Genomic DNA, 19786 nt, shown 5'->3' with positions numbered 1-19786 from the left:
CCAACTATGTTTTCCTTAAGCTTCAACTTTGTAACGTCAATAAACCATTCGTTATAAAATTATAATTACAACAATCATCAATTCACAACATTAATTTGTTGTTATATTAAATGTTTTGGTTGAGTTTAGAGCGCACCAATTAAAAATTTAAAACCCACATTACTTGTAATTTTGACCAAGAAGGGAAAATCCGCAGAAGAAGTCCAGGGCTCCGAGCATCACTTGCACGTTGAAAAATTCAAGACATATAGTCAACACGCCATAAATGGTCTCATTAATTAGCCAACATATTTGCAAAATGCTTGACTTGACTCCACCACCCACCCTCGTTTTCATACCCAATATACACTTCACACTTCACACCCTCTATCTATAGACTCTAATTTATTTGTGTGCTTTTTTTGGTATAATAGATATTCATTACATTAATTGCTCGAAGAAAGCAAAACCCAAGGTCTAGCTACCACCACAACATGTCATCATTCATGAACTCGTGACTCATACCAATATCACAATATGTAAGTTTGACTGCTTCCTATAATCTTAACAATAATATATTAAATAGCAGTGTATCTAGATGTATACAAAATAAAAAACAATATTCACAAAATAAATAAATAAAAGTCACATCCAGTAAACTTGAATGGCACATTAACGTGCGTAATTCAGCTGTTGCTGTGATGGTGGCCTAATAAAGTTGGAGTAGCTAGCTTGTCAACAATGTGGGGCCACGTATTATTAGACAATGTGTTTCACCTCCAACTCTCTCTATATAATCTCTCTATACTCTAGTCCATAGTCTATAGTCTATAGTCCATAACTCCATGCTATGCTTATCTCAATATCTACCACCACCGCGTTGGCTTCTTGGATCTTTGCCACTTGGCACGTAACGAGCCCACCCTTATTAACATATTAAATATGCATGCTTTATCTTTTTAATAATATAATGCACAACAGAAGATACATACAGATAATAATCCAATCAATCTTGACGCTGATATTTGATGGGTCCTTTCCCAACACACCTCCGGCACCAAAAATATTGTTGCAGTTTTTATTTTTATTTTTATTTTCCAGCGGAAGATCTGCGATTTATTTATTGGCGGCCAAGATGAGCTGTATGTATTCAATATTATTCAGTGCTTGTGTACTTGTGTGTAGATCCATCATCCGGTGGTTGTTCTAGAAAACATCAAAACCAAATTTTCTGATTTATGTTTTTCTAGATATATATATATAACTATAAATGGAATTATATTTAAAATTAAATAGACCAGTATCCAACCATGAAAGGACTAGCATTAAAAATTAGATAGGAAGCAATAAGGAAAGAGACTAAAAAAAGAAATGATTAGACTATATAGGAAGGAAACTTTGTTTGACATCCTGGGATAATGGAAAGGATAAGAATAGTGATAATTCTGGCCAAATGAAACAAAGATTAGTGCATAATTTCACCTCCAACATTTCACAAAGCCACAAAGGGAATAAAATAAAGTATACCAATTTGGTAATGACAAGAAAAGAAAGTCTTGGAAATTTTTGTTCCATGACAAACAGCTCACTCAAACTGCGTCCTAATTAAAATGACAATGGTGAACCAATTCACCCCTGTAATACTCTTCACCCCATTTAATTAATTAATATTTTAATACGGAATTTATATATATTTCTCTTTAAAATTATTAGAGAATTAAACCCTAAACATTAAGAATGTTTCTAAAATAAAAAATTAGAATTAAAAGAAAGCAAGCCATCTATGGAGACAATGCCAAAAGGGCTGGCATCTTTTTTTTTTTCTTTTTAATAATTCTTTAGTGTTTTTTTTTTTCTGTGGCAAACGTCAAATTTTCAATAAATACAATAACGAAAGTTGATTTTTCAAATTTTTGTGAAAGATATAATTTTTTTATATATATATTTAGATAAGATTGAACTATGACGTTTCCTTATTCTCTCTCAGTATTTAAATTAATTGTGGTTAAATGAAAGAAAAAATTTGAAAAACAAAAATGCAAACTTCAATTTAGATGTAAGAATTCATATATAGAGAATTTAGTTGAAGCACATATTGAATTGCCTAAATATAACGTTAAGGTTACATAAAATTTTGCATTTGTATAGAACAATATATATAGAGAAATGCATGAATTTCAAATAATTCATTGTATTTGGTGATCATTTCAAATTCATAATACTTCATACAAATTATTTAGTCATTCCAATTAAAAAGTTGAAAAAAATATAAGTGAATCATCAATGACTGTTGGTTAATCTTCAATGCAATATCTCAAAGGTCTTTAGGCGAAGAGGAAACGAATTTTTAATAATGTTTTAGAAATACATATGCTATAATATCGAATCAAAGTTTTAACTTTTCAAATTGGGGTATGTATGGATGAGGAGTATTTTAAGTGAATAGAATCACCCCACTAATAATAGAAGTCGTTTATCACGTGGATGATACAGATGCTCCTAATGAACCTTTTCTTACTCCTTTTTGGCTTTTAGTTTTTAGCTGATTTATTTTCTTTTGGTTTTAATTGCATAAATAAACAGAAGAGCTCTTTTCCAGGTCCACACAAAAAAATTGTGGTTATGGCCAAGCTCATAGAGCCAACGTCATTTTCTCCACATTAAAGAGAGGTTTTGATGCACATCCAATTGAAAAGGACAAAGTATTTGACACATAAAGCTATACCCCTCTCTCAATGAATGAGGAAATGTCTTATGGGGACCAAGCCTAATTGAAATTTACAAACAAAATAGCATATACGTACTGCAACTACTGCTGATCGATGCTCTTCGACCCCCTACACACTGAAATTAATTTGAATCAAACCCACAATCAAATACCCCTTGAATCAAATCATGTTATAAATGTAACCTAATGGCTTATATATATACTTGTCAAAAAAGCAACCATGATATATGATCCAATTATATTTTAGAGTTCATTAATTATAAATTTATAAGGTACTAATAAAACAAAATATTAATCAAAACCACTCAATCTATTTTTATTAACTTGTGGACACTATCTACCAGCCCAAAATATAACATGCGGACACCTTCCAAAAGAAACGCATCACAACCAAACCAACTACACAAATAGCCCAAAACTGATCTTCTTCTTTTCTTTGCCAAATCAATCTCTTTCTTCAATTTTACCAAATCGACAATTGTTCATTTTCACTCACAAGCATCGTTCTGCAACTGCAAGCCTGCAACTCCAAAAAAACTGCAGTTTCAGTTCACAAACTGCTTTCAGTTCACTTTGCAGTTTCAGAAACTGCAGTTTCACTTGCAGTTAGTAACTGCAAGCCTGCAGCTCAAATAAACTACAGTTTCACTTACACTGCAACTGCAAGCTTGCAACTCAAATAAACTGCAGTTTCAGTTCATTTGCAGTTTCAAAAACTGCAGTTAGTAACTGCAACTCCAATAAACTGCTGTTTCAGTTCACTTGCAATGTTCTAGAAATTGCAGTTTCAGAAATTGAGCTTAAAAAAAAAAATCAAGAATCTTCTACTGATAAAAAATCAAAGTAGGAGTCTACGTACCACAAGCTGTGATCATCCCCAATCGAGGAGAAGTCGGAGTGGTCAGAGCAGATCTAGAAGGCTTCGATCAAGCACAGAGAGAGAGAGAGAGATCTGGAGCTTGTGAGATTTGGAAATACAGAGATTCTAAAAACATAGCCAAACAACATACAAACTATATTGGAAAAGAAAAAGATAAATATTAAATATTATATAAAAAAAAATGGAAAAATGGTTATTTAATGTGGGTTAATAAAGGACAACTGACCCCCAAAATATGAAAAGTATGTTAAGTTTAAACAATATGTATAATTGAAGGTAAATATAAAAGTTGTCATGTAGTAGGAGATAATTAATTTTATATTTTAACTCTAAAATAACGCGTGACTACAATTAGAGCTATTTTCTTGCATGCTAACACGTTGAGTTGACAAATTAATATATAACACGCGAGATCTAATATATAACAGCAAGTTCCTGCACAATATTTTTTTAATTGCAAACTATTGATGCGTTGTTAGTAGCATTTTCATTTGGTTTACACTAAGGGCTCGTTTGGTACGTCGGACTGTATTGACTAATTTCTGTCGGATAGTATTAATCTATTCCGGAGAGTACTGACTGTTTATCCATAATATTATCAGGCGTTTGGTGCTCTGTCGGATAGCAGCGGATCAGACTATTTTTTTAATTCTTTGATAACTTAGTAAAAATTAAAATTCATATGACACAAATTATTTTTGGCAAGATTCATACAACCAAGATTTTTTTTTCTTTTGTTTTTGCCAAGATCTATAGGACATGGGGAAATTCATTCTCATAATTGTAGAACTTAGGATCATACGTTTTACATAGTATATAAGCACATATTTATTCAAGAACAAATCATAACCTAATTTCCAAAAAAATGTAATAAAATAATCTATTGAATAAATTTAAAAGAAAAAATAAGAAGAGATAATTAGACATCATACATAGAAGAGGAAATATATAAACAAAGAGAAGAACAGAGAAGAAGCATATTGGAGAAAGTATGAGAGAGAGAGAGAGAGAGTGAGAGATGGATACCTGGAGAAAAGTGAAAAGAAGAACCTGTGGAGAAGATAGCAGAGAAAACCCTAGGGAGAAGAAGATGAAAATAACGTCTGTTGATTTTCAGCGTGTTTTTGTTTTCTCAATTTAAGCGTGTATTATCTAATCCTAGGTGTGTGTGTTGTATTAGTTAGTCAGGTAAGGAGAGTATTAAAAGCCCAGTCTGGTTTACATAGTCAGGTAATTAAATAATACAAGTGGACACCAAACAACTGACATAGATTATTTATTCCTATCCAGAGCCTAATACGATGTACCAAACATACCCTAAAGGTCCTATACATACGTTATTATCTAATATTTACCTTTTTAAAACCATCCTCAAACCTCAACTGGGTAATTCATTAGAATGTAATTGTTATGTATATATATATAGTATGTATTGTGGATTCTTTTTTATGAAAAAAATAAGAAGATATATTTAACTATTAAATACGTTTTAATCAAATATTAGACATAATTAGTTATCATAAAGAGGCATTATCTGCCATATTGTGTTGGATTCTCGCATAAGACGGTGTAGGGTTTACCTACATTTTGTTTCACGTGCCCTATTTTTCATGTGTTTTATTGCCATTCCAAGCTTAATCCTCTTTCCATTTTTCTCTTTTCATTCTATTTTTTTCTCTCCCCAACTCCATTCATACCTCCTATTTAGACCGGGCAGAGGATCCACTTCCATGTAAAAAGACCACTTGCTACTTGGAATGACATGAAAAAAATTCTGAAAAATAGGGCACCTGTATCGCATGTGTATTTTAACAAAATTAAATGGAGGCGTGATATTATAAATTTTTATAAATTAAGATAAAAATTTGATTTAATTTTTAATTTAAGTGGTGAAATTCAAACCTAATCATAATCTAGGAGAGTAACTAAAAAAAAAAAAAACATTTGTAGTAAGGCACACGTAATAATATAATATCCATCCTAAGAAGGTAATACCGTGAATGGAATTTAAAGCAAATTTACTTGCTTTCCATTTTTAAATTTAAAGAAAATTATAATTAGAAATTGAATGCAGAATAAATATGCTGTTATTATTTGCTCGCTAAGTCTTTTTGTGAACATTTGACAAGACAGCTTGGTGGGGGCTAAAAGAAAGTAAATTTGGGGGGTCTTGGTCCTTTTATGGATTCAAAGCAGTTCAAAGGTGGTAATTCGGTAGAGCGTGTGGGTCACGAATCCCCAAGGGCGTGGAAGGAGGGGTTGTCGGATAAAAATGATACTGCTGTCAGAAACCACACACGAGTTATTAGAAAGAAACGTTGGGCATGGTTGCGTGAGGTTCCTCCGCTTCCCTTGAACACGCGTAAGCAAGTGGCACGTGTCAGTGTTCCATAAGCCTAGAGGCACCACCTATTGGTCCAAGCGAGCGCTTCAAAGGGAGGATAAAAGCGTGGGCAAAAAAGGCTGTAGAGAGAAAAAGAGCACAAAGCGCCAAAGCCCAAAGGTAGCCTCCTTAAATTAAAAAGCACTAAAAAAAAAAAATGAAAAATAATCCAAGTCACGCGGCGAGGTAGCAGATAATGCAGACAACTTGTTCAACCGGCTACGAGCGTATAAACCAGTCTCCTTTTCAAAATAGATAATTAGGGTGCACTTATTTGTCATCTTAATGTATCCTAATTATCAATTAGCATATTGTATCACTACAGTTTTTAAAAATTTAATTCAATTTTGGGTACATGTTCATATCAGCTAATTGACATTTTTGATGTACATCTCATATTTTTTAATTTTCTTGAATATAATAAATATTTGCTACCTTCCATGAATTAATTTGAAAAAATGTTTGGATAATATGGATACAAAATTTATAGGTATATTTTTTTTATATACTTTTTTTTATGCAAAAAAATCTCTAGAGTGGATTATCAATTAAAAAAAAAAAAAGGTTTCTAGTGTTGAGTATCATCAGCATCGTTTCATTTGACGTTTACCTATTTTTCTAAATAGGTTTAGAGTATAAGATAATTTGTGTAGATTGTATATTAAGTTCTAAATTTGTAATTTTGACAAAAAGTTAAAACTTAACATAAAACTGATAAATTAAGTGCCAACCCACTTCCATCAATAAGATTTACAACAATGAAAATTTTGGTGGCTAAGTTTTCAAACTACAACTTAGGTGAAATTAGGCTATGAATGAATTCAAAAATTGTCTATAGATTAGATAAATTGAAATCTCATAATTTTATATATCAATTATTAAAAAAAATTGATAAAAAGAAAAAACAAATGTGAATTTCTTGTATGTATCATATTTTTATGGAGGGGTTACAATCAAAATTAGAAAAAGTGAAAAACACAAATACTAAGTCTAAAATTAAAGTGGATGAGGTGTTGAATCCAAAAATCCTAAAAAATTTAAGCGAGTGAAAGATGAGTGGTGTGACGCGCGCGTGGAGACTTAAGAAAGCAGCACCGCACGCAATAAACAGTGTGTTTGCAGCCGTTAAATAATGATAATAATGATGGGTGTGCTCAGTCGACAACCCACATGCCACGTAATACGGGAACTAACATTACTAAATTGCCACCACGCACTCTCTCTTTGTCTCTCTAGCCGCCCCCGTAACCCATTTCAGTCAAATCCCTCGTTGACTGTGCGCTTCTCTCTCTCTCTCTCTTTTCAATTCCTCCACTCCCCCTCTATAAAACTAAGCCTCCCCTACCACTCCTCCATTGCATCCTACCCTACGCTCTCTCGCTTTCCTCCGACCTTTTCATTTTCACTGCAACCAAACACAAAACACAGCCACGGTTTGTTCTTCTTCGACCCTCAAACAAAGGACGCCGCCGTTTCGGTTCTACTGCAACATGGCGCCCAGAGATAAGAGCAGCACCCCCGCCGTTAGACCTAATAACGGAAACGTGAAGGAGGTGCATTTCAGAGGAGTGAGGAAGAGACCGTGGGGGAGGTACGCCGCCGAGATCCGGGACCCGGGCAAGAAAAGCCGGGTCTGGCTCGGAACCTTCGACACGGCTGAGGAAGCGGCTCGAGCCTATGACACCGCCGCCAGAGAGTTCCGCGGCGCCAAGGCCAAGACTAACTTCCCCCTCCCCTCAGAGACTCTCAATCTCAATGTTACTTCTAAAAATAATAATAATCATAGCGGCAGCAACAATCAGATCCCGAGCCAGAGCAGCACGGTGGAGTCTTCCAGCCGGGAGCCGGCAGATCTGATGGTGGATTCCTCGCCGTTGGATCTCAATCTCGCACATGGCGTCGTTAGTAGTGGTGGCGGCGGATTCGGCTCCGCCATGAGGTTCCCGTTCCAGCACCACCAGGTTCCGGCTGGAGCCGTCATCGGTGTGCCGGCGTCGGCAGCGGCGGCGGCGAGTCACATGCTCTACTTCGATTCGGTGTTCCGAGCCGGGATGGTAAACAGTCATCAGTTCCATCAGCGGCTGAGATTCGATCACAATCAGTTTCACACCAGTGGTGGGGGTGGTTTCGCCGGTGGGGCCCAGAGCGACTCGGACTCGTCCTCGGTTGTCGATCTGAACCACCACGATCTGCCTCGCGGAGGATTAATCGATCTCAACCTCCCTCCTGCACCGGAACTCGCTTAATTTTGTTTTGGGAAAAAAGCGCCGTCGCTGAGGATAAGAGCTAGCAAGGAATCTTTAATTTCAGCTTTTATTTTTATTTTCGAATTACTAAAGTAGAAAAAAGAAAAATACGTCGAGAGCACTAAATCAAAGATGCTCCATGTGAATACGTAGCTGAACCTTTTTTTGCAACAGAATTGAAACGGCATGTTTCATCTTGTTGTTCTAAGTTAGAGACCCTTTTAATTTAATTTTTTTGTTTCTGTTTCTCAGTTGTAATCTCTCATTTTAGAAATAATTTATAATTTCCGTCAACGGAATGACACAGAATGCTTGAATTTTCTTTCTACGAGTATCATACGATCGGCGATAAAAGCCCGGAACCTGAAAGTCCGGCAGGGGAGTTGGGTACACGTGGGGTCCATGGAAGTACGGACACGGTGCATGAATTTTGTTGTTTGGTAATTGGTCTCTCTTGACTCGCTGCCGCGTGGGTGGGCATGTGTCCCCACCCGTCGGCGGCCTTTACTAGACTGAGTGGGACGAGTCCAATATGTTTGCTTCACTAGTTCACTGTATCTGAAAGCGAGTTCAATGCGTTCAGTACTTGATTTACAAACATTTCCCTTAAAACAACGTTTAATTATTATTTTTAGAAAGTATTTATTTATCTATTTTTAAGGAAAGGGAAAGATGCACGGAAATTATTAGGGGCGTGTGATGGTGAAATGACAAGTAGGCGCGTACCGGATAATGGGCGGTTTTCTAGGTTTGAGACCGAAAGTTAATTCCATGTTGACTGGGTAGCTCTCGAGATTTGGAGTTAGATTGCACGTGATATACGGCCTTCCGATCTCGCGTTCCTATTTAAATCAAATTAAATTTGTTTTATGTTTTTGCTTTAAGAAAATTGTTAATCAAATGAATTTGCTTAACAATGCGGAAGATGGGGAAGGAGACAGGCGGGACCCACGTAGAGGCGGGCGCTGAGAGGGATGGAAAGTGGAAATGGGGAAGAGCGGCTGCCGCTTTTGATGGGGCCACTCACTTTTTGCCGTCCTCTGCTCTAGTATATTGCTTCCTCATTTCTTCTTGCTTTCCATTTTTAATAAAAATTTATTTTTATTTCAGAACGCAATTTATATTTAAATTCTTTTTCAATAAAGTGAGAGATACTTCTTAAATTATAATTAATTTTAATATAATTATTACATCACTTATTTTATAGAAAATTAAGATTAAATACCAATTCTAATAATTGTTTGATATAGTATGAATATCATATAATATTTCAATAGAACTATCAAATTTAAATGTATTTTTTTAGATTAGGTCATAAATATGTTAGTCCCTTTGATTTGAGCTTTTTCCATTTGACATTTTTATCCTTTGGCCCACATATAATGAGTGTTAGTTAAAATTTATAAAGTTTTGACAAAATTGTCCTTGAGACTTTTTTATTATCTTGAAAATTTGCTAATGTAGTCTCAACTTCACATACAGTCACAACTTCAAATTTAGTTGTGACTAAACAACAGTCACATCTAAGTTGTGAGACAGTCACAGTTAAATTGTGACTTAATTGAATTTTTTTAGAGAAATTATACTACAATATAGTATAAATAGAGGTAAAAACAATATTTTTACTCAAAATAATATATAGTATAGTGGTGTGAGTTATTTTTTTCAATTTACCAAGACAGTCACAGTTAAGTTGTGACTGGATTGATTTTTTATTTTTATAATACAATATAATATTTGTGATGTAATATTATTTTTATTTTTTTATTGTAATGGCATGTGATGTAATATTTGTAAATTCTAATACTTTTTATTTTATTAATTTGTTTGACTTTTCAACTAGTACCTAATCTAAAATGCTATTTAATTTTGGTACCTAAACTAAAAAATTATTAAAATTTAGTAGTTAAAATCAATGGACCTCTTATTATAACCATGTATATATACATTGCTAGTATTAAATTTGTACAAATGAATGAATGTCTAAACGATATATCATAAGTAAAATTGAGAAATTTTTAATTATGGCTGTTTGACAACATGTATGGTATGATCATTTTATGCTACCACCTTATTTGTATTTTTTTATTTTAATAATTGTAAATTTTAGTTAAATAAGTATACATGTGAGTATGTAATTCAAGGTCATATAATGCACGTGCTACTACTGCCTTATTGAAGAATTTCTTAGTAAAATTTCTATATATCAGTTTGTATATCTTTATTATATTTATTTATCTTTTTACGTAATGAGAGAGATAAAATATAAAATATATTAATTTGTAACCAGTAAATCTTTTCCTCAAATAAATTAATTTATCTTTTTATATAAGCCATAAGTATGTTGTGGTAGAATAGTGTGCACCATGCATGGAGTTTGATGTATGTGCCGGTAGCGATTCAATGGTTTGTGCATGCGTGTATAAAAAATAAATTAATAAATATGTTCATGTATATTATGTCAATATGAAAAATTTACATGTTAACGAGTGAATATATTCACTATTTTATAATATATTCTAATTTGTTCATGTCACTGTTAATTATATATGAGTGAGTATATACAATAGTTACAAAGCTTTTCTCCATGCAAATACACAAGACAGCAAGATGCCATAATCAATTTGCGTGAATTGGGAAGAAGAAGGAACATGAACGCATCAAGATTCAAGCATGAGAGAAATAGTAATTAAAAAAAAAAAGCGTAAAATATAATTATTATTGGTAGAGTACGGCGCAGAGAAGCCGTGAGGCATGGTGACGTGTCGGGAAGAGACAGACAGTTACGCCGGCGAGTCGGCGTGTTTTTGTTAAATGCTGTTGCCCGATGGAGTGGGTCCCACGTCACGTCCTTTCCCGCCAACAGAAAGAGAGAGAGATTAATTGGGAGGCCTGGTAATGCGCCACGTTTCGCGTCCAAGTGAAGAGAAAGCGAAGAAATAAAATTAAAAAGAATGAAAATTAAAAAAATGAAAGCAACTGTCAGAGCAATAAAGAAATGAATAATTATGGATAGGTGTGGGCGGCTGCTGCCTTTTTCTCTATAGTGGACTTTGTTGCCTCCTGAGGTGACACCTCTCTCTCTCATTTTTGGCGTAATTTAGCAGCGCATTTCAGCCGCGGATTTGTAGAAGATTTTCTATTGAAAGCGACGCCGTTTCACGCGGAATTATGTTCATTGGGAAGGTTAAAGCCGTCGGACACGTTAGAAGATTGTATCACACGTGAGAACAAGGCGACTGCACGTGTGAGTTGCCTTTGGTACATGAGCGAGCAAAATCAAGATCATATTTTTATCAGTAGTGAATTAGTGCTGGACATTTCATTTTCTTTTTTTCAACTTTTCTTTTATACTTTATATATATATTCAGTAAAGTTCAATAAAGTAATGATACGTAAGATAAAAAACAAAAATTGAAATAAAAATGATATACGTATAACATTTTTGTAAGTTTATAGAACAACCATGAATGTTGGAATTATTTGAATACAAATTAATTTGCTAATTGTAAAAAACTTATGTGTAAGGTATAGTGTAGTATCTTTAATTTATATGAATTTATTTCAGTCAAACAATGAATGGGATTTCAAATTAATGTTTAAAATGGAACCTTTCTTTTTTAGAGATGTTTGTCCAAAATAATTTGGTGCTATAAGAATTTGGTCTTTGAGTTTGATATTCAAAATTATGTATGCTTAAAAATTTTCTAATGCTTTGATAATATGATAATTTTTAGTTAATTAATGAAACGAACAATGTTATAATTTTCATTTCTTGGTGCAACGAATTTTAAGATTACCATGCAACTTTTGTATTCTAACAAATTGTTTGGCAAAAGCTTGCAGTTGTCACTAAATGTGCTAATTCCAAATTCAAATTAAAGTACTACGAACTATTCCACTAAAATTATAAATGTTGTGTAATTTATAATCAAATCCTTAACATTCTTTTAGATCATGGGAATTAGAAAAGAACAAAAGGAGTATACCAAATTTATGATGGACCCAACATGGCAAGAATCTTATTAACCAATTAATTTTGACCAACAAGGCCTTCCTTATCTTCTCACTCTAAATATAGTAATGAATAACCATATATAACAAAGATTTAATGTGCAATAAATGATAAATTATTTGACTATAAAACATAAAATTTATTTTATTTATAATTACTTTTGATGTGTGTGTTTTTTTTTTTTTCATTATTTAATGGTTAAATTTCGTTTTTGGTTATGTAATTTGGGTTAAAGTTAACTTCGGTCCTAATAGTTCTAATTATGCTAGTTTTGTCCTTATAATTTTATAGTTGTTGTAATTATGAACAAGAAACTCACGTGTGAGGGTATTTAAAATTTTTGGGTAGTATACCTTCATTATTACTTTCTAAAATACCCCGAATCGTACACACTATTTTTGTCAGACAAATTGATGAAATTAAGGGTGTATCTTCAAATTGCAACAATTAATAAAGTACAAGAACAAAATTGACACAATTAAAACTATAAGAATTGAAGTAAAATCTTGCACAAACTACATTAACCAAAAACAAATTTTATTTATTTATTTAAACTACACCTAATCATAGGGGCATAATTCTCATGTAGTAGTGGCAAATTGTGCTATCAAAACCTAATTTCTATGATTTGTAAACTAATTACATATAAAAATATTGTGTATTATATTTTTTGTTATATATATATATATGAGTGCTTTAAAGCTAACTAGTTAGTAAGTTAATACGAAACTAATCATGTTTTTGAGTCCATCACATAACTAATTACTAATCAAAACCGTCCATTGTTTATGTTATATTTCAAAGATTATTATTGTAAAAAATTAACTACATTAGAAATCATTTAGTCATCTAATCGTGATCAAATAAAGAGACGATCACTGTTTTTGATAAAAGTATATAAATAATTGTTATCATAATCAAATGGCTAAATGACTTCAAATTTTAAAATTTTTTTATAGAGATGATCTAAGTAGGGACTAAAAAATGAATGATTCGGATTTTGAGATTATATTGTGCAGTAGGCCCAATAGGGTAGTTAGTTTTGTATTAACTTACTGACCAATTAATTTAGAATATTCTTGTATAATATACGTATATATCATATCTCTTATAAAATTAGAATTAGGGGTGTAGCAATACTGTGCTACAGCTCACTCAACGTACCCAGGAAAAAAAAAAAAAAATCACAAGTTCAGTACATCTTAAATTTTCAGATGGCTCTGTCACTGGTTGGAACCCACGTATAGAATTATGGCCCTATATTATTAAAAATAGTACACATGTAAAAAATGTAGTACAAACTACAAAGCATTATTCAATTATATAAGATATTTTCTGTAAAATAGCTTTTATAAAAATATAGAACCTTTTCCAAAGAGCTGGACAGTTTGGAACGGCATGTCATCGAGGATCGAACGACACGTCGTTTGCCTGCATGCGTAACAACTAACGAACAGACCACGTGTTAGGAATTGCCGAGTGAGAGAGAGTTCAAATTGGGAAAATGGTAATGAATTTGTGAGGGAGAGCGGAGTAGAGTACTAGTTTGGGTTTAGGGTTTAGATTAGATTAGCTCAAAAGTCAAAATTGAAATGGGGAGAGTTTTCCTGGTTGAATTGGATGGCAGAGCTTATAGATGCAGATTTTGTGACAGCGCTCTTGCCCTCGCCGATGATGTTCTCTCTCGGGTACTCTCTCTGTCTCTATAAAATTTTATCTTTCATTTGTTTTTTGCTTGTAGAAGCCTGAATGATATAAGCACAATTACTAGTAGTATACGCATAGTTTGTTTGATTGAATGCAGGAAAGATTGAAATTTAATTCCCCTTTTCTGAAAATTGTGAAATGGATTAGGAACTGAAGCGATGGTTAGGGGATGTGAAATGGGTATTGGGTAGTTATTGGAAAGTGTTGGGTAAAAGGTGATATGAGCATAAGTGAAGCATTTTAGCATTTCACCTTGTTGTTTGTTGCTGTGTTTAGGCATGTGTTGAAGGGTTTTTCAGGTCATGCATGGATTAGATTCTATAGAGCATTGTTTTTCTGAGTTGGGAATTGGGATTTAAGGCTTGAATTGGGTTTTTCTGAGTTGGTACCATTGTTGATTTCAGAGAATAGGGGCATTTCTTGGTGGAGAAGCTTGTAGGAAGCTGAAAATACACGCATGTAAAGGGACTAGATTGCATGTGCAACCACAATACGCATTTAAGTGGTTCTTTTTATAATGCATCGCAGCATTCAACAAGATATAAAGTTCTAAAAAGGCGCTAGTTCAATAGATTGGGTCCATTGGGAGGACAAAACCACGTAATGTCATGACTCATACATATATTTAATATCTGGTATGTGCTCAAAGTAATAGGTGCTGTACTATTTCATAGATTACCAATTCCCCAAGCTTAGAAGCTGCCCATTCATCGCTTTAAAAATGTGTTTTTCCCCTCCTGGAGCAAGAGAGAAAAACTAAGCTTTTGGCAACTAAGGCTGCAACCAATCTATTAAAGTTTTGTTGTGAAAGTAATAAGTGCTTTTATGGTTCAAGTTGTGTGCATTAAAGAGGTTAATATATGTTTTCTGTTCAAGGTTTTACAAACTATGCTCAGTGTTCTTTTTTAGTTTATGTCTATATCATGTAGCTTACTCTCAATCTTTTAAATTAGAAGTTATTTTAGTATGTACTTCCTTTTTGTACTTTTCCATCCTTACTATTCAGTTACACATACAGAGAACTTTGGTATTCAATTATTTGACTCTAGTTTGTTGTAATGTGATTAGTCTTTCAACTGTCGTCAAGGGAGGGCATATCTGTTCAGCAATGTGTAAGTTCTTCCTTTGGTTTAAGTTCACTTTCAACTTTCATTTTCCGGCTGACATACAGTATTTGGTAATAATGTTTTTTTTTTTTTTTTTAAATAAACAAAGTCTTAGGGTGAACTAACTTGTAGATTCCTTTTTCAGGTCTTCATTGATTTTTGTTTCTGTTTGAGTCAGAGGACCATTACACAGAGTAAAACAATTCTTGAATAGCCATATTGAATCGCCAACTCTAAATGATTTTTTTAATATGAAACCTGCGTTATAGTTGATAATCCACGGGACTTACACTTTTTGGAAAGGACATAGTGAGGATGTCAATGTTGAACACAAATGAGCTACTTTAAACCTGTTTATCACAATGATATGATTTGATGTAATTGCATTTGCTCTTCTTTTCCAAGAAAAAAAAGGGATGTTATATTATTTTTCATGGACCATGAAAAAATCTGAATTGATTTTTCTTTTTTTCTTATTCTTCTCATCTCTGACCTATGAAAATTCTATCCAGGGTGAACATAACGCTTGGTCCTGAGGTGGATAGGCTGATGCTTTCTGGTAAGCATACTGTAGAAGATATTTTTTGCTGCTGCTGCGGACAGATTCTTGGCTGGAAATATGTATGTTTTCTTCATCCCTCTGCCTCAATGTTTGCTGCTTTAGTTGTTGGATAGGTAGGTAGAAGCAGGACTAGAGAGTGTCACTAGTAAAAGAAAAAAAACACAAACACACAAATGAACATGTTTTTTGTTTTGAACAGCCTCCCAGAAAGCTTCTTTATATATATAAATGAACATGTTTTTTTTTTTTTTTTTAACAGCCTCCCAGAAAGCTTCTTTATATATAAAAATGAACATGTTTTTTGTTTTGAACAGCCTCCCATAAAGCTTTATATACAAGTATTGTGGGCTCAATGAAAGAGATATAATTTTATCATAAACAAATTCATTCTGACATTTTTTCTTAGGTTACATGTTTAAACTTCTGCTGAAGGTAATGAACTCTTGAATTATTATTATTCTAGTAACCTTTAAAAATAGTCATCTTTCATCGAGCCAAACAGAACCAAGAGATGTCAATGATTAAATGTGGTCCTCTTGGACTTTTCTCCTATAAAAGATTAAAGTATCAATTTTTGTAGTAGAGCTTCAAATAAAGTGTCTCCTATAAAAAATGTAATTTTCTCGAGGATATCCCACTGCTTGGACAAGATAAGGCATGTTTGTGCGTAGAAGGCATATTTGTTTAAATCAACTTCAAATGCATCCTATGTCTGCCATCTATTACACTAGACCTAGGCCACTTGACTTTAAAATAGTGAAATTGTTTGCTGCAAAGTTTGTGTGTGTAGTCTTTGAGGCTATTTGTAGACTCAGCACTACCTTTTCTTAAACAGAAAACACTACTTAGTTGTACTGATGTTGAATTTTATTAGGTAATTGCACATGACAAAAACCAAAAATTCAAGGAAGGAAAATTTGTGCTTGAAAGGTACTCAATCTATAAGAGCTTTTACTTTTGTTTCTTTTTACTGGTTCAGATTGACCTGAAATGTGCGTGTCTCTCTAATAGATGGAGGATAGAGGAGGATGTAGCTGAGGAATTCAATCTGGATGCTCGGCCTGGTTCAAGTGATGCTGAAAATCCTTAGGAAGTTACTGCATTTATAAAGTGAATAAAAGCTGGACGCTATACAGTTATGATCATATATACAATTTCAGTAGTTAGTAAAAGAAGTTTGCAGGTTTATAATCTATATATGGATGACTACGAAATACTCTATACTAGTTAGTGTAGGCACTGATCAGATGTGAGCAGACTGAGAAGTGAAGAGCTATCTCACTAGAAGTTGTATGGTGTCTGAGTCTCACCAAAAGCTTTATGCTTGGTGGTCTTAGCTAGCGTTTTGAAAAGCCTATGTGCCCCATTGTTAAAATGATCCCATAGAAGAAAAGGTATCATCCTTCTGGGGCCCATCTTGGTTTCTCCTTTGGAACCATCTCAGTGAAGTGTTGTGTTTCTTTCCTTGCTCTCTAGGCATAGTGTACTTAGATAATATTATTTATGTAAAGTTTAGATATTAGGCTTTAGGTATGCTGTGAGCTGCATGAGGCTTGTACCCCCATTAATTAATATTGATTGTATAAATGGACACTGTTCCTTAATCCTTGCTCTCTGCGCAAGAAACAGCATAATATTGATACCTGATTGGATAGGTGATGCTTGCTTAATGAGACAGGTGGTCTTCTCTTCTGCCGTCCAAAATAATTTAAAATTATAGGAATATTAAGTGTTTTCCTAATATGAAAACTGTTCGCTGTTGGTACCACTCTAGTAGACCAGCCCCTAGTTTTTATTATAGTATACCCGTGTTGTTTAGTTGTGATGATTCTTACTCTTTTTCTTCCCCACAGTAAAAAAAAAAAATTCAGAGAAAGGCATTGTTCTGAGTGTTCGATTTATAAGACTGTAAAATTTCAATAGACTGGAAGGATCAAGGACGCTATATATATTAGATTTTTTTCTTGGTTTGGTTTGAGCTTTGAGCCTTCGAGGATACTATAATATTTTAAGTGAAAGAGTAAGGTACGTATTTGGTTTTATGGTCTTTTGAGTGTTGGCTTGGGTTTTGACTGAGAGCAGGAGATGGGGGGCCCACAGATTAAGTTGAGGTATTGGCCAAGAAAATATTGTCACCGTCTCTCAAGTTTCACTCTTTGTTTTGTTATTAAAGAAGCGCAGGGGCTCCACGTGATCCACGACAGAGAGTCAAGGCCATCATTCCCTCTCTCTATTTTAGGCTTTTTCTTTTCTTAGTCCTCACTTGTCATCCCATTATTTAATATTTGGCTTTTTTACCCAAATAGCACCTGAACTACAGGGGGTGTGCTCAAATACCACTCAAACTTTTTTTCTTGTCAATTTACCATCTGAAATTATTAATATGTGCTAATTTACCACCTAACATCCATTTTTCTGTTAAATCATCAAAAAATTTCTTAAACTTCCCATTTTACCCTTGAATACAATAAAAAAATATTATTATTTTAAAAACTTTTTTTAAAATATAATTAGAAAAAAAATTAAAAACTAAAAAAATAGAAAATGGAAATATCCTTTTTTTTAGGGGGTTTAATTAGATTTTTTTTTTAATATTTAAAATGCTTTTTTTATATAAATGATGAAAATACCCTTGAAATAAACAGAAAATTTAACTAAAATGACGGTAGGTGGTAAATTAGCCAATATGTGAAAGTTCAGGTGGTAAATTGGCAAGAAAAAAAGTTTGGGTGGTATTTGAGCACACCCTTTATAGTTCAGGTGGTATTTGAGTAAAAAAGCCTTAATATTTTGTTCTAAAGTCTAATGCAACACTTTGTTCTGCTAATTAATTCCTCAAAGAAATTGTTCATATTTTATTATCCATTATTAAAATTTTAACAAAAAAAGTTCAAAACCTAACTAGCTTCTTTAACGTCCCCATAAATTCATGATATATGCATGAATCATGATGATCCTCATATGATGGTATGCATGTTCTTGTCGTTCACTCATCATGACCCATCACTCATGACTCACAAACACTATATACAGCTACCACGTACTGCAGTTCTCAATGTTGTTCAACGATTTAAAAAGGATGTACGTACAAAACACAAAAGGTCATTCTTCAAGTCGTATACAGACGGTGTGCCGTTACAAACTCTCCCTCGGAAGACCGACGGGGGCTATGGAGTTTTAGTACGCCAAATTTAAGACAACAAAAAAACAAAAACATTCTTCTTCTTTTTTTTGAAAGCAATATCATACTTTAATAATAATATTTATTATTATTTGGTTGTTTATAGTATGGGCAACGTACGTCAGGACACGAGGCCAAAGGTTGGAGAGGGAGACGGCCGTGACGACTCTGGTGGCGACAGATTCGCTTGGGTGCGGGGCCCACCGGTCTGAAGCTGAGGCAGTCAATCAGTGTAGGGGTGACACGTGAAGCCAAGTGGATCCCACCTTATAAGAGTATTGATTGTTGGAGTTGCAATGCATGCATATATGGTTGGTTGGAAACTTGGAATTAGCCAAAAAAAAAAAGAAGGGGGTAATTATTTGTCAGTTGTCACGGCACAGAAAGGGAGGTGGGGACCCAAAGGGAGGGTCAAATCGGTGGTTTGAATTGACGGCCGGGATGAGTACAAGTGCAGAATCCTGAGTGCTGCAGAGAGTGCAGAGCAGCAGCAGGTAGCGGCAGCGCTGATGGTGGATGTGGTGGTGGTGATGATGGTGAGTACTGGCTGACTGCTGACGTTGAAATTAGGTGAAAGCTGTAAGGGTGCTCTGCCGACTTTGCGTGTCATGCTCTTCTTTCCTCTTATTTTATTCGCTGTCTTATTTTCTGTATATGCATCACACAACAATACAATACTATTTAGAATTAAATATAAGTTTATAACATTAGTCTATGAATTTTATTTTTATTTTTAATTTCATTTATTAATTACAAAAAGTGTTAATTAAATTTACAAATTTTTTAAATTGTACACTTTTACCAGTAGTATATAAATGTTAATTTTTATTAAAAAAATTAAACCAAAACTTAAGAAAAAATGTGATGAATAGACTAAAATGCTTATAAAAATACAATCACATGTTGGATGAAATTTTACCGTTTGTACTAATTTGGTACAATTTAAAAAATTCATATATCAAATTGACACTTTTTTAATCAATGAACCAAATTGAGAAT

At 33.7% G+C, this 19786-nt stretch overlaps 2 protein-coding genes across 2 annotated transcripts; both read left to right on the top strand.

Moving 5' to 3' along the window:
* Positions 1-7305: 7305 nt before the first annotated feature.
* Positions 7306-8525, top strand: LOC147296852 (ethylene-responsive transcription factor 4-like). The gene has a single exon (XM_086252081.1). The coding sequence runs from the start codon at positions 7461-7463 to the stop codon at positions 8214-8216; it is 756 nt and encodes a 251-aa protein (XP_086108207.1). The 5' UTR covers positions 7306-7460; the 3' UTR covers positions 8217-8525.
* Positions 8526-13729: 5204 nt separating this feature from the next.
* On the top strand, positions 13730-17215 carry LOC147296851 (protein yippee-like At5g53940). The gene is made up of 5 exons (XM_086243944.1): positions 13730-13919; positions 15007-15050; positions 15557-15665; positions 16481-16536; positions 16618-17215. The coding sequence occupies exons 1-5, from the start codon at positions 13824-13826 to the stop codon at positions 16694-16696; spliced, it is 384 nt and encodes a 127-aa protein (XP_086100070.1). The 5' UTR covers positions 13730-13823; the 3' UTR covers positions 16697-17215.
* The last annotated feature ends 2571 nt before the right edge of the window (positions 17216-19786 follow it).

This window comes from Dryas octopetala, chromosome 1 (assembly GCF_963921425.1).
Source record: "Dryas octopetala chromosome 1, drDryOcto1.1, whole genome shotgun sequence".
NCBI lineage: Eukaryota > Viridiplantae > Streptophyta > Magnoliopsida > Rosales > Rosaceae > Dryas > Dryas octopetala.
The sequence above is the reverse complement of the archived record's forward strand: the minus strand, read 5'-3'. Positions and strand labels throughout refer to the sequence as shown.

Coding starts and splice junctions, on each gene's coding strand:
- LOC147296852 (XM_086252081.1), top strand. CDS start 7,461: ATGGCGCCCAGAGATAAGAGCAGCACCCCCGCCGTTAGACCTAATAAC.
- LOC147296851 (XM_086243944.1), top strand. CDS start 13,824: ATGGGGAGAGTTTTCCTGGTTGAATTGGATGGCAGAGCTTATAGATGC. Junction 15,051..15,556: donor GCATATCTGTTCAGCAATGT/GTAAGTTCTTCC, acceptor AATTCTATCCAG/GGTGAACATAACGCTTGGTC. Junction 15,666..16,480: donor AGATTCTTGGCTGGAAATAT/GTATGTTTTCTT, acceptor GAATTTTATTAG/GTAATTGCACATGACAAAAA.